Below are 14,994 nucleotides of genomic sequence, written 5' to 3'. Positions count from 1 at the left end.
TACCCGGGCTGCGTCCCGGGCTGATGTAACAGTTGGTTGGGGGGCGCATTATAAATAAAAATAACATAACATAACATAACAGGCTGTCTAAGGGGGACTCTAAGCCATCAGACACCTGCCTATGGGGACAGCTGTGTCCCTGGATCCGGGACACGTCCAAACCAGGAGGACATGTTAAACACTGGGACATCCCACTCCCTCTGCTAACAGACGCAGGCCGTGAGCAGCCTGACAGGCTAATGTCAACATCCAGGAGCTTATGGTGAGTTTAGACAGCGGGTAAGAAAACAGACTCCCATTCTCCCAGCTTCCTACATGAGCGCCCGGGAGGAGAGACGCTCATGACTGCTCCTCTGTGGCTGCCACAGGAAGTGATGTACGTAGTTGTCTCGTGATTTCTTTTTTTTTCCCGGGGGGGGGATTATGCGCTTTATAAGTTAAAGCTGCAGAAGAGTTATGTCATGTCATTATAGCTGGACACACATAAAGTTAAATATAAAGTTTGATTTGATTTGACATTCTCATGTCAGGCTATTCATAATGTTTATATAGAGGGGAGCTGGGCTCTGTCTTCACGTGGGTTGTTGGTGTATCAGAGGGGAGAGGGTGTGAGGGGTGAGAGTGTGTGAGAGGGGTGAGAGTGTGAGAGGGATGAGAGTGTGTGTGAGGGGTGAGAGGGTGAGAGTGTGTGACTCTGTGTGAGGGGTGAGAGTGTGAGAGGGGTGTGAGGGGTGAGAGTGTGTGAGAGGGGTGAGAGTGTGACAGTGTCTCTTCTGACTTTAATGAACATTATCTATGTTGGGTAACTTGTTGATAAGCCTGATTATTTTACTCCCAGTTGACACTTTGTGCTGAGTGCATGACAGTTATCAGGCAGTACTGATATGTACAGCCGAGTGTCATCCGCATAACTATGAAAATGTACACTATGTTTTCTGATGATTCCACCTAACGGGAACATGTACAAGGAGAAGAACAAGGGAGCAGGAACTGACCCTCGAGGGACCACACATGTCAACAGAACCTCCCAGACAGCTGGATAAGACTTAAACCACTTTAATACAATCAGAATCCCAATTTAAAAAACTGCCATGTAGTTTTTCAACATACTAGGAATTTCCTGCATCACATTGAGACAACATTGGACAGGGTGCAATGACAAGACGGACAGTGCAAATAACAGTACAATATACGAATGCAAAATAAGATTGAAAATAAACAGTATACAACATGTAGTGCAGTCAGAGTGAGACCAACAGTTTAGTAAAGGGTGTAGTAGAATAGCAGTTTAGTGAAGGGTGTAGTAGAGTAACAGTTTAGTAAAGGGTGTAGTAGAATTACAGTTTAGTAAAGGGTGTAGTAGAGTAACAGTTTAGTAAAGGGTGTAGTAGAGTAACAGTTTAGTAAAGGGTGTAGTAGAGTAACAGTTTAGTAAAGGGTGTAGTAGACTAACAGTTTAGTAAAGGGTGTAGTAGAGTAACAGTTTAGTAAAGGGTGTAGTAGAGTAACAGTTTAGTAAAGGGTGTAGTAGAGTAACAGTTTAGTAAAGGGTGTAGTAGAGTAACAGTTTAGTAAAGGGTGTAGTAGAGTAACAGTTTAGTAAAGGGTTTAGTAGAGTAACAGTTTAGTAAAGGGTGTAGTAGAGTAACAGTTTAGTAAAGGGTTTAGTAGAGTAACAGTTTAGTAAAGGGTGTAGTAGAGTAACAGTTTAGTAAAGGGTGTAGTAGAATCACAGTTTAGTAAAGGGTGTAGCAGAGTAACAGTTTAGTAAAGGGTGTAGTAGAATCACAGTTTAGTAAAGGCTGCAGTAGAATAGCTTTACTGTGTGTGATCGATAGGCTACTGTAACAGAAGCAGCACTCAAATGTAACAAGTGATACACCAGCAGCATCCACGTAAATACAGGTTACATGAATACACTACTGATAAACATGACATGACGTTCCGCCACCTTATCTCCAGAATCAGAGTTCGTTTTATATTTAATCTGACCCCCATCCACACTAAGATCAAAGAAGAGCAGTGGACCTTCTAGAAATATCCAAGATAGGAACACTGACTATTCTGATCCAGATCACAAGAGGGCATCGTTCCAACAAATCAGCTTCCGGTTTGTATCATCTTGCATTGATGATTTGATTGATAAATTACATATTCACGCAATAATTATCCCCATCATACAACAACGCTACGCAAAAAATATCCCAAACAAATGCAAATCCTATCCGTGTTGACACCCACCTGCTGTAAAGATCAAAGCAATCTGCCGTGACGCAACAGTTGTTTGGAATTGTGACGTCGCATGTACACGTAGCCTAGGAGGATGTGTTCATTGTGACGTCGTGACGTCGCATGTACACGTAGCCTAGGAGGATGTGTTGATTCAAGATGGCGGCGATGTGTCAGCCTCACTGTCCTGAACATTTGTAAGTCTCGCTTTTAATCTTTCTTCCTTTTTAATCTCTATGCTGTAGATGAGAATATGTCTTATTCACGAGTGCACGTTTGTTTTAATCCTTCTTATAAAGCGAGTATTCAAGGGGTTAAGTGAACTGTAACCGATTTAATGTGGTTTCTAGCAAGCTAGCCTCGACTAGCCAGCCTGCTGACGGTGAGCTGTGTGAGAAGAGCATCTGAACCCAGGTCCTGTGAAGCCGGGTTGTTCTGTCAGCATCTTAGACTGATCCCAGTGTCTAGTGTCTAGTATGTAGATGTCTAGTGTGACTCTTGAGCTCTCCTCCTGACTGCATGAGCACCAGCTAGCTACAGGCTTGCGTCCATTTGGTCTAATTGTCGTCTCTAACAGGCTTGAGGCTAGCCAGCTGTCATGCTAATGCTAGCTAGCCTGTTAGAGTAGAGGGTGTATTAGCTAGCCAGCTGTCATGCTAATGCTAGCTAGCCTGTTAGAGTAGAGGGTGTATTAGCTAGCCAGCTGTCATGCTAATGCTAGCTAGCCTGTTAGAGTAGAGGGTGTATTAGCTAGCCAGCTGTCATGCTAATGCTAGCTAGCCTGTTAGAGTAGAGGGTGTATTAGCTAGCCAGCTGTCATGCTAATGCTAGCTAGCCTGTTAGAGTAGAGGGTGTATTAGCTAGCCAGCTGTCATGCTAATGCTAGCTAGCCTGTTAGAGTAGAGCAGCGGGTGTATTAGCTAGCTAGCTGTCATGCTAATGCTAGCTAGCCTGTTAGAGTAGAGCAGCGGGTGTATTAGCTAGCTAGCTGTCATGCTAATGCTAGCTAGCCTGTTAGAGTAGAGCAGCGGGTGTATTAGCTAGCTAGCATCTGTGCAGAAATCCCAATGATTGACCCATATGGTTGATTTGTAGCTACTAGCTAGCGAGCTAATGTTGGTAGATGTTTCTGCAGAGTGGTCATGGATGCTCTGTCAGCATAGCTCTGAGTAGATAGCTTAGCTCACTAACTATAACCCAGTTGGGTGGTAGGCTAACCTAGCTAGCTAACTATTAACCAGGCTGGTAGGCTAACCTAGCTAGCTTAGTAAGCTAATGAACCGGCTACAGTCAGCCGGCGAGAAATGAGTGTCCAGTTTGAGTTAGTTTCAGGCCCATCAGTCCATCAGTCTATCAGTCTACCAGTCTATCAGTCTATCAGTCTGTCACATTGAACAGAGAGTTAGTTTTAGGCCCATCAGTCTGTCACATTGAACAGTCAGCTGCTCTCTTTCCCAATGCTCGTGTACAGATGTGTGTGTTAGCTGACAGCTTTCTAACCACTGGCAGTAGTCAAGATAACGCGAAGCACAACACATTAGTATTATGATACAACACACCGAGGATTATGTTACTGTCTATTTCCTGTTTTGAAAATGCCCTCAAAGCTCCAAAGTTCAAATGAGCCTGATTAGCGCCGTGTTTATGATCACATGTGTTGAGTGACAGTTACAACACCTCACATGCAACTAGTCTGTTCTGATAACTAGCACAGTTTGCCTAGTTTTGAGTTCAAGATGCTAATATCACCTGCTTATAAAGGCCGTCTTGGTCAGTTGGGTAAGTAGCTGGAAAGATTTTTCCGGAATAAATCCTTAAGCTGCTGAGGTATTTCCCCCATATGGCTGCATCGCCTGGAAGAAATGAGTCTTGAGGAACAATTCTGTTTTATAACTTGGCGTTGGGTGTCATGATCATTGTGACATTGAAACAGAGTTGGAGTATCTCTTATTCATTCTCATCTTCATTGTGACATCACAGGAGAGTGACATAGGAAAGCCTCCACGACTCTTAACATCTCCAGCTCACTTTCTCTCATGCTCATCATCAAGTGCCCAGATAGCAAGCGGATCTGGGCCATATACAGGCCAGATCTAGTTCCGGCCGATATAGGGCCCAGAATCATTACACATCCACTTGCTATCTGGGTGGGAGGATGGTGTTGCAAAGCCAAGCTGAAGTCTGCAAACAGGATCCTGGTGTGTGAGTCCACAGGCACCTTCTCCAGGATCCTGATTGTAGACTTAAGCTCGGCTTTCAACACCATCCTCCAGCTCACTGTGGAGGGCGTGCTCTCCGAGATGCGCGTGCCCGACCCCACCTGCAGGTGGATCACGGACTTCCTGTCTGACAGGAAGCAGCACATGAACCTGGGCAAGCGCGTCTCTGACTCCAGGTCCATCAGCACAGGCTCCTCCCCCCAGGGCTGCGTTCTTCCCCCCTACTCTTCTCCCTGAACCCCAGCTGCACCTCCAGACACCAGTCTGTTAAGCTCCTGAGGTTTGCAGATTACATCACCCTAATCGGTCTCATCTCCGAGGGTGACGAGTCCACCTACAGGTGGGAGATTGGCCAGCTGCTGTCCTGGTGCGGTCAAAACAACATGGAGCTCAACGCTCTCAAGATAGTGGAGATGATTGTAGACTTTTAAGAAGAATCCAGCCCCCCCCCCCCCCACTCATGTCTTTTGCACTTTCCTGTCCTGCACCCTGTCCTATAGCGTTTACCTTTACCCTGGTCACATTCCTAGTATGGGTGAACCACATGGCAATAAAGAGATCTGGAATCCTGAATCATATTGGAAATGTGTCGCCGCAAAAAGTCTGCTGGTCTGTTTGTGATTGTGATGCATTCATGACCGACGTTGTGTCCAGTCTGCTACTACTAGGATGACGAAGCCCTAGATGCACACGTAGGCATGGCCACGCTGTCAGATACACGTCAGGAACACGCCTAGCGTGCGAGTAAATAAAGGTGTGTTTAGATCAACATCAACGTCACCGTAGTAACTTGCGTGTTTCCCCTCCCGTCCGCAGCCACGCCTGAACACAGACTCGTCCGTGACGTCACCAGAGCGGCTCGGTGGCCTCGACCTGTCGCCCGTCCGCCATGCAGCCCCCTCCTCGGAGCGGCCCCCCCGGAGCCTCCGGCCCCCCTCCCTCGGGGGGAGGCCCCAACGCCTTCAGGAGAACCCGCCCTTACAAGCACGGCCCCCCCGCCGCGGCGGCCATGATGGGCCCCACGCCGCCCGCCCAGACCGTGACCGACCCCTTTGCTTTCGGCCGACAAGCCCCTCCTCCAATGGCGGCGGGCGGTCACCCGCCGCCGGCCAATAGCAACCCCCCGCCTATGCAAGCCCCGCCCCCCAGCATGTACTCCCAGGCGAGCGGGGGTCCGGGGCTGCCGCCTCAGTCGCTGGACAGGGTGGCGCCCCCCCCCTCCTCCACCCCGGGGCTGAGCCTCTTCACCCCCCACAGTACGGTGTCCCCCGTCCCCCTGCTGCCCCCGGGCCCCCCACCCGCCGGGGCGGAGCAGGGCTATTTCAACTCCAGGGATCCAGCGCCCCCCCCCCTGCTCCATGACGCCCGCCCCCCCGGCCCAGGCCCCGCCCGGCCAAGCGCCTTACGGCCAGGACTACCTGGGCGAGCCCCCGCCCGCCGTGCCTCCCACCAGCCAGTGGGCCCCTGACCAGGCGAGCCGGCCCCCCTCCAGCCAGTGGGCCCCCGACCAGGCGAGCCGGCCCCCCTCTAGCCAGTGGGCCCCCGACCAGGCGAGCCGGCCCCCCTCCAGCCAGTGGGCCCCCGACCAGGCGAGTCGGCCCCCCTCGGTCCTCAACTACTTCCAGCCCACTAGTGACCCTCAGCCACAGTTCAACATCCCCCCACAGATGGCGCCGCCGCCACACACGCCCTCGCCCCACAGCGCCCCTCCTACACACCCCCAGCCCCCGTCCTACCCCCAACCCCAGGCCCGGGCCCCCCTCCAGCACCCTGACAGGCCCCCCAGCTCCCAGTGGCCGGAGGTTCACCCTCCCCAACAACAACAACACAACTCCCACTTCCAGGCCCAGAGCTACTTCAGCCAGAGTTCCGCCCCCCAGGACTCCTGGTTCAACCAGCCCCCCCAGGACCCCGCCTACCACCAGATGGGGGCGGGGCCAGGGCCCGGTCCCGGGTCGGGTCCCGGTCACCACGGCTCGGCCCAGCCCGACTCGTCTGGAGGAGGAGGAGGAGGAGGAGGGGGAGGAGGAGGAGGAGGAGGAGGAGGAGGAGGAGGAGGGTCTCATCACGGCGCTGCCGGGCCCCCGTCTCCCCAGGTCCCCTACATCCAGGACGCCGGCACCGTGTCCATGTTCTTCAGGGGACACGACGTGGAGAACGAGGAGACGCTGGCGGGGGAGGGGCGGGCGGTCAACGGCCTCCAGGCCTTCCAGCCTCCTCACGGAGGTCACCCCCACCCCTACCACCACCACCAACAACCACAACAACACCAACAACAACAACAACCACCACAACAACCACAACAACCACACCAACAACAACAACCACAACAACTACACCAGCACCCCGCGCCCACACACCCTCCCCCTGCCCCCGGACCAGAGGCGCCCTCCCCCCTGGGCTACCAGGCCCCCCCCCCGCTGGCTGACCCCTCCCTGCCCTACATGAACGACGGCGGCTACGCCGCGCCGGGCCCCGCCCACCCCCCCCACCACGCCCACCCCCCCCACCCTCACTGGCCGGCCGAGCCCCAGTTCGACCTCGTGGAGAACCTGGAGTGCGTCCCCAACCAGGAGGTCCTGCCCAGTGAGCCCCAGACCAGCCCAGCCCCCCACGGAGGAGGAGGAGGGGGAGGAGGAGGAGGAGGAGGAGGAGGAGGGGGAGGAGGAGGAGGAGGAGGGGGGGGGGGACCGCTACGAGCCGGGCCCCAACCTGGAGACCCCCGACTCCGTGTCCCGGCCCGTTCGCTCCGCCAGCGTGTCGTCCGGCTACAGCAACGTCAGCCACGGCAGCGGAACCGGCCCCGGGCCGGACACCCGGCGCCGACACCAGGGGGTGGTGGGCACGTTCATCCAGCAGGAGAGCCCGCGACCCCCGGACGACCCCTTCTCGGCGGCGGCCGTGGGCGGGTACTTCGAGCAGATCGACACCTCCCCCGCCGTGGACTCGGGCCGCGCCGGGCCGCGCCACCAGAGCCCCCAGGACAGGATGTACCACTACCAGGCGCCCACGCCCAGCCCGCCCAAGCCCACGGGCCTCTTCCAGGCCAGCGCCAACAGCTCCTTCGAGCCTGTCAGGTCCCACGGCGTCGGGGTGCGGCCGGCGGAGGTGGACCGGGCCAGGATGGTGGCGGAGAGGGGAGGAGCAGAGCCGGCGTCCGGCAACCTGGAGCAGCCGCCGGACAACCTGGAGAATATCTACGGCCCCGGGGCAGGAGCTGGGGCAGGAGCTGGGGCAGGAGCAGGAGCAGGAGCAGGGGTAGGGGTAGGGGCAGGGGCAGTGGCCGGGGTCAGAGCCGGAGCCGTCGCTGGGCCGCCCCCCCCCTCCCACACACCCCCTGGGTCTCCCCCACTCCCGGCCGTCGTCCCGGGCCCTCGTGGTCCACCGGCCCTGCGAGAGTCCTGCCACCACCCTCTGGGCCCAGAGCGACCCGGCCAGCCTGGGGGCCGGCTTCCTGCTGGCGCCGGCCGCTCCGCCGGTCCTCGCCCCGCCCCGCCAGCCCAGCGCCGAGGTCATCCAGCCCCCGGAGGACACGCCCCCGGACCCCCCGCAGCGCGCCTCCGAGAACCTGGAGAACCCCCCCAACGCCAGCGAGGCGGAGGGAGCGGAGGGGCCGGACCCCCAGGCCCACCTGGGCTACGCCTCCCTCCTGGTCTCCGAGTCGCTCCACCAGCCGGTCCTCATCGCCCCGCCGGCGTCCAATTACAGTGTGGTTCCCCCCCAGGTGGCCAATCAGGGCCCCTGGGAGGCGGCCCCTCCCGTGAGACCTCCCCCGCAGGCGCAGGGGGCCAACGCCACACCGCCGGGTCCTCCGACTCCCATGTCCAATCAGAACCCGCTCTTTGCCCCTCCTCCTCCTCTTCCTCCACCAATGAGCTTTAGCTCCGCCCCTGTCGGACAGAGCCCGCTCAATCTGGCCCGAGACAGCAGGGAGGCGGTCCAGCAGGAGGCCACGCCCCCGCCGCCCCAGCCTGCCCGCCCACCTCTCTCCAGGGGCCAATCAGTGGCCGGGGACAGCCACTCTGCTCTTCCTGTTAATTCACAGGCTCCTCCTCCCGCCGTCGCACCCACCAATCACAGCCAGCCGTCAAATTACCAGCTGCTTGATTTCTCTATGCACCAATCGCAGAACCCCAGCCAGGCCATGGTCCCGCCCCCCTCGGTGCAGGGTCTGTCATTGGCCAGTAACGCCCCGGGGTTCTACCTGCAGGTGACCAAAGACGGCCAGCAGGGGGCTCGGGGCGAGGGCGACGCCCCTCCAGCACATGCCCCGCCCCCCGCCGCCGCCCCAAACGCTCAGCAGCCCCCGCCCCCCACGGCCCCCGACCCCCGGGGAGACGCCCCTCTAGGCCCGGCCCAAGCTCCACCCCCACCCCCCCGAGGGCAGTATCCTCCCCCAGCACAGGGGCCCGTCGGTGGGGTCCGACCCCCGTCTGCTGCTGCTGCTTACCCACCCGGACCCCGGGGGCCCACGCCTTTAACCAACCCCCAACAGCCCCCCGGCCCCCCCCAGCCTCGCCTCCAACAGCCCCCCGGCCCCCCCCAGCCTGGCCTCCAACAGCCCCCCGGCCCCCCCCAGCCTCGCCCCCAACAGCCCCCCGGACCCCCCCAGCCTGGCCTCCAACAGCCCCCCGGCCCCCAACAGCCTGGCCTCCAACAGCCTCCTGGCCCCCCCCAGCCTGGCCCCCATCAGCCCCCCGGCCCCCCCCAGCCGGGCCCCGCCGACCCGCCCCGACCACCCTCCTCCCTGGGGAGCCAGCAGGGCTATGGCCCCCACCCTCCTCCGGCCCCGGGGCAGGTGTATGGAGGGTACTACGGGGGCGCCTACCCGGAGTACCCCGATGGCAGAGTGCCCTACCCCCCGGGGCAGTACCCGCCCCCCCCTCCGGACCCCCGGACACAGCAGTATTACCCGGTGTGTATAGCCCACCTACACTCTGTCGTTGGGGGCAATTAGTGTCTTTATAGTTCATGCCAAACTGTTTGAGGGGTTAAAGGAAAATGCTCGTTTTTGACAACCTGGACCTTATTTACGACATATTATAAGAAGTTTGACTCACCCAGATCACTTTTGTGTTGTTCGGAGGCCTGTAGAAGAAATTTAAAATCCAGCGCGAGCCAGTATATCCATGTAATGGCGGCGCACGGGGCATAGGGAATGCAGTTTCTCAAAATCCATTTTCGGCCGCTAAACGGTTGTTTTCATCAATCACATTGCATGAATCGACAGTTGATATTCCTCTACGCGAGCCATTCTTTCGGTTTTCAAATACGTGGTCTGTAGCCTCTGTAATATGATCTTTACAAGCCTCTCCCCCACTTGCTCCAGCACGCATGCGCACAGGCCAGCGCGCAGCCTGCTATTCTCCGGCTCACATTCTCTGCGCTACGATCGTAGTTGGTGCCGAGAATATTGTCGTCGTCATTCGTCAGCAACAATCCGATCGTAGCGCAGAGAATGTGAGGGAGCATAGCCAGTGTAAAGATCATATTACAGAGGCTACAGACCACGTATTTGAAAACCGAAAGAATAGCTCGCGTAGAGGAATATCAACTGTCGATTCATGCAATCTGATTGATGAAAACAACCGTTTAGCGGCCGAAAATGGATTTTGAGAAACTGCATTCCCTTTGCCCCGTGCGCCGCCATTACATGGATATACTGGCTCGCGCTGGATTTTAAATTTCTTCTACAGGCCTCCGAACAACACAAAAGTGATCTGGGTGAGTCAAACTTCTTATAATATGTCGTAAATAAGGTCCAGGTTGTCAAAAACGAGCATTTTCCTTTAAATAAATAAATGTTTTTTTTTGTCTAGCCAGTTCCTATTGCACAGATATTAATGATGAGGCTTTAGCTACTTTCTGAAGCTCACTCTTCACCTTTGCTTTGCGTTGGGATTCCCTAGAGAGCAGGTGGAATCTGACGGTACCTTTTTGTCCCTCAGGATGACCCGTACAGGCGAGCGGACCCTCGCTACGGCCGGTATGACGGAGCTAACCCCGCCTACAGAGACCCAGGGTACCCGTCCCGAGAGGCCCCGCCCGACCGACCCAGCTCCCGGGCCAGCCAGTACTCGGACCGACCCAACTCCCGGTCAGTGGGGCGCGCGTTCGATTATCACCTTTCACCTCTGACCTTAAAGGGGCACAGACACGCCTGTTTCAGTATTTGGATTTAAAGTGTAAATTCTGTGGGGAGGCATTTTTAGCTAAACCGCTAGACCGATGGTGAATTTAAAAAGGCCGCACAGCATTTAGCCTTTTCAATACGACCACGTCACCGGCAACATTTTAAAAATATCTAACAAATATTTAATAATATAAAAAAAATATCGAACAAATCTAAAAAAATCCTCACTCCAACACTTGCTGAAAGCTGAGAAATTGCGCTTTCTAGTATTATAGGGAAAATCCAATTAATATTCGAAATTGTAACTTTATTTTCAGGGTTAAAAGGGTTAAGCATTTAATCCAATCAAAGATAAGGAAGTGTGACTGCCCCTTTAACTCGGGTAGAAATCATTAAATTCACCTTCAATCAGTGAGACTGATCTTATCCAGCATTTAACCGTATTCCTACTGAATGAGTGAATACACAGGCTGTAATAAACTCAGTCTGTCCGTCCTGTAACCCCCTCCCCTGGAAACACCCTGTGTTTGCGCTGGTTCCAGACAAGGCTTCCCCGACGAGCCCCAGAGAGCCAACCCAAGCGCCTACGATGGATACTATGCAGAATACTACAAGAAGCAGTACGAGTATGCAGGTACGAGAGGAGGGCTCTAATAACATGGTTTATAGAGGGGTTATAGAGGGGTTATAGAGGGGTTATAGAGGGGTTATAGAGGGGTTATAGAGGGGTTATAGAGGGGTTATAGAGGGGTTATAGAGGGGCCTTGACTCTGACCAGCCCCTCCTGTGTGTGTGTGTGTTGTATGTGTGTGTGTGTGTGTGTTGTATGTGTGTGTGTGTGTGTGTTGTATGTGTGTTGTGTGTGTGTTGTGTGTGTTGTGTGTGTGTTGTGTGTGTCTGTGTGTGTGTGTGTGTGCGCGCGTGTGTGTGTGTGTGCGTGTGTGTGTTGTGTGTTGTGTGTTGTGTGTGTTGTGTTGTGTGTGCGTGTGCTGTGTGTGTGTGTGTGTGTGTGTGTGTGTGTTGTGTGTGTGTGTTGTGTGTGTGTGTGTGTGTGTTGTGTGTGTTGTGTGTGTTGTGTGTGTGTGTGTGTGTGTGTGTGTGTGTGTGTGTGTGTGTGTGTGTGTGTGTGTGTGTGTGTGTAGATCGTAGCAGGTGGGAAGGCTACAACGCCGCGGGAGCGTACGACCCTCATTACCGTGGTTACTACGACCAGTCCTACTGGTACAACTACGACACCAGAGAACCCTACTATCAACAACAACAACAACAACAACAACAACAACAACAACAATACCCTGCCAGGTACACACACACTACTATCAACAACAACAACAACAATACCCTGCCAGGTACACACACACACTACTAACAACAACAACAACAACAACAACAACAATACCCTGCCCGGTACACACACACACACACTACTATCAACAACAAGAACAACAATACCCTGCCAGGTACACACACACACTACTATCAACAACAACAACACCCTGCCAGGCACACACACACACACACGCTCATGCACACACACGTGCACACACACACACACACACTGTCTCACGTTCGTTCCTCTCACACAGGAGAGAGGGCTACGAGGACCAGTGGCGCTACTACCCCGGCTACGACGCCAGCTTCGACGACGACTACCGGCGCCAGCGCGACCCGTACACGGACGAGTTTGACCGGCGCAGCGTCCACAGCGAGCAGTCGGCCCACAGCGGGCGCAGCTCCCAGAGCCAGCACAGCCGGAGGAGCAGCTTCAGCTCACGCTCGCAACAGGTGTGTGTGTGTGTGTGTGTGTGTGTGTGTGTGTGTGTGTGTGTGTGTGTGTGTGTGTGTGTGTGTGTGTGTGTGTGTGTGTGTGTGTGTGTGTGTGTGTGTGCGCGTGTGTGTGTGTGAGTGTGTGTGAATGGGTGAATGAGAGGCCATTGTTAAGCGCTTTGGACAAAAGCGTTATTTAAGTGCAGTTCATTTACCATTTATGTGGGTGTGGTTGTGCTCACGTGAATGTGTGTGTAGGTGTGTGTTTGACCGTGGCTGTATTGGGTTGACCTCCTCGTGTGTGTGTTTTGGTTGTGTGTGTGTGTGTGTTTTGGTTGTGTGTGTGTGTGTTTTGGTTGTGTGTGTGTGTGGTGTGTCCCTCTAACAGAGCCAGGTGTACAGGAGCCAGCCGGACCTGTCGGCGGTGTACGACCCCACAGCCTCCACCCTGCCGGTGGACTATTCCTACGGCCAGTACCCTGACCGGGCCGACGCCTCCCAGACCTACCAGTACCCTGACCGGGCCGACGCCACCCAGACCTACCAGTACCCTGACCGGGCCGACGCCTCCCAGACCTACCAGTACCCGTACAGCACAGACTACCCGGCCGACAGCACCTGGGCGTCTGCAGACCAACGTGAGAACGCTAGCGGAGACCACGCCTCACACGCCGGGGGGACTGGGAAAACATGGCGCTGTTGGGAGAGATGGGAGTTAATGTTGCTTCTCTCTCCTCCTCTCCCTACTCTCCCTCCCTCCCTCCCTCTCTCCTCCTCTCCCTACTCTCCCTCTCTCCCTCCCTCCCTCCCTCTCTCCTCCTCTCTCCTCCTCTCCCTACTCTCCCTCCCTCCATCTCTCCATCCTTCCTGTCCCTCTCCCATCCCCTTCTCTCTCCCTCTCTCTCCTCCTCTCTCTACTCTCCCTCCCTCCCTCCCTCTCTCCTCCTCTCCCTACTCTCCCTCCCTCCCTCTCTCCATCCTTCTTCCTGTCCCTCTCCCATCCCCCTCTCTCTCCCTCTTATCCTCTCCCTCTCTCTCCTCCTTCTCCTCCCCCAGCTCCCCCTCGACCTCTGACCCCGGAGAAGTACTCCGTGCCCCATCGCTGCGCCCGCTTCGGGCCGGGCGGTCAGCTGATCCAGGTCCTGCCCAACCTCCCCTCCGCCGGCCAGCCAGCGCTGGTAGAGATCCACAACATGGAGGTGAGCGTCCCAACACCCCCCCCGGCCCCCCAGACAGCGTCCGAACCCCCCCCCCCCCCCCCCCCCCAGACAGCTGACTGGTAGTGGACACTGTGGAAGTCGTGCCTCGCTAGCTGACCTGAAGTGTGGGTCATCTGTGTGTTGGTTGGCCAGGAGTGTCTGTGTGTATGTGTGCTTCACCACTGATGATGATTGTAATTGATAATAAGTATAGGAGAGTAGTGGATAAGTATAGGAGAGTAGTGGATAAGTATAGGAGAGTAGTGGATAAGTATAGGAGAGTAGTGGATAAGTATAGGAGAGTGGTGGATAAGTATAGGAGAGTGATGGGGTAAGTATAGATGGGAAAGTGTTGCCACAGTGAGTGTGTGTGTGTGTGGTGACTAGGTGTGATCATCGCTTTAACACGGCTGTGAGCATGTAGACATGACAGAGAGAGGGGGAGAGAGAGGGAGAGAGAGGGAGAGGGAGAGGGAGGGAGGGAGAGGGAGGGAGAGAGAGAGAGACAGAGAGAGAGAGGGAGGGAGAGAGAGAGAGACAGAGGGAGGGAGGGAGGGAGGGAGAGAGGGAGGGAGAGAGAGGGAGGGATAGAGGGAGAGAGAGGGAGGGAGAGAGAGAGAGGGAGAGAGAGGGATAGAGGGAGGGATAGAGAGAGAAGAGAGAGAGAGAGAGCAGGAGTTCAGGACTAATCATCGGTAGGGCTGTAACGATTATTACATAATCGTCAAGCCGCGATTATTTTTTCTGACCGCGATTGTTTTTTGTAACCGCGGTTATGAAAAAAATTTACAAAAAAAAAACTTTTTATTTTATTTTTATAAAATACAAATATGTTGCAGAGTTAATATGGTAGCAACCCTAGTTCAATGGAATTCTTCAACTTGTTGGCACTTGTCCTAAACGTTCATAGCAAATAATGACAAGAGACACTGTATTAAAGAAGTAAAGAAGCACTGATGCATTGTCCATTTCATGTGCTATTTGTATACTCCAAATCTTCTTAATTTACATTTTTCAATGCTTTTTTTAATTGAGGAGGATATATGTTCTATGTAAATGTTAACATTCATGATATTAAAGAGGCATGGTTTTAAACCACAGGTTTACTTCATAGGCTGAGTACTTTTAATCGTCAAGCAAAGTCGACAATTAATCGTTAAGCAAAATTCATAATCGTTACAGCCCTAATCATCGGTGCCCTAAAGGTTCTGACCCGACCAGAAGGACACGATCAATCAGACGTCCACGGCCACCCAGATGAAATGAGCTGTAGTTCCTGACCTGTCCTCTCTCTGTCCTCTCTCTGTCTCTCTCTCTCTGTCCTCTCTCTCTGTCCTCTCTCTGTCTCTCTCTCTGTCTCTCTCTCTCTGTCCTCTCTCTCTGTCTCTCTCTCTCTGTCTCTCTCTCTGTCTCTCTCTCTCTGTCCTCTCTCTCTGTCTCTCTCTCT

General features: G+C 54.7%; 1 protein-coding gene across 1 annotated transcript in view; it reads left to right on the top strand.

The window, feature by feature from the left end:
- Positions 1-2,377: 2,377 nt before the first annotated feature.
- The window catches only part of sec16a (SEC16 homolog A, endoplasmic reticulum export factor), a 21,839-nt gene continuing 9,222 nt past the window's right edge, over positions 2,378-14,994 (top strand). The window contains 14 exon segments of the mRNA XM_084455739.1: positions 2,378-2,426; positions 5,265-5,784; positions 5,786-6,674; positions 6,831-6,925; positions 6,983-7,056; positions 7,058-7,775; positions 7,777-8,868; positions 9,076-9,363; positions 10,397-10,545; positions 11,124-11,215; positions 11,724-11,883; positions 12,168-12,366; positions 12,737-12,986; positions 13,405-13,547. Coding sequence (XP_084311865.1) covers positions 5,338-5,784; positions 5,786-6,674; positions 6,831-6,925; positions 6,983-7,056; positions 7,058-7,775; positions 7,777-8,868; positions 9,076-9,363; positions 10,397-10,545; positions 11,124-11,215; positions 11,724-11,883; positions 12,168-12,366; positions 12,737-12,986; positions 13,405-13,547 — 4,596 coding nt within the window. The 5' untranslated portion in view covers positions 2,378-2,426; positions 5,265-5,337.

The sequence above is a fragment of the Borostomias antarcticus genome (assembly GCF_949987555.1).
Source record: "Borostomias antarcticus genome assembly, chromosome: 2".
Classification (NCBI taxonomy): Eukaryota; Metazoa; Chordata; class Actinopteri; order Stomiiformes; family Stomiidae; genus Borostomias; species Borostomias antarcticus.
The sequence above is the reverse complement of the archived record's forward strand: the minus strand, read 5'-3'. Positions and strand labels throughout refer to the sequence as shown.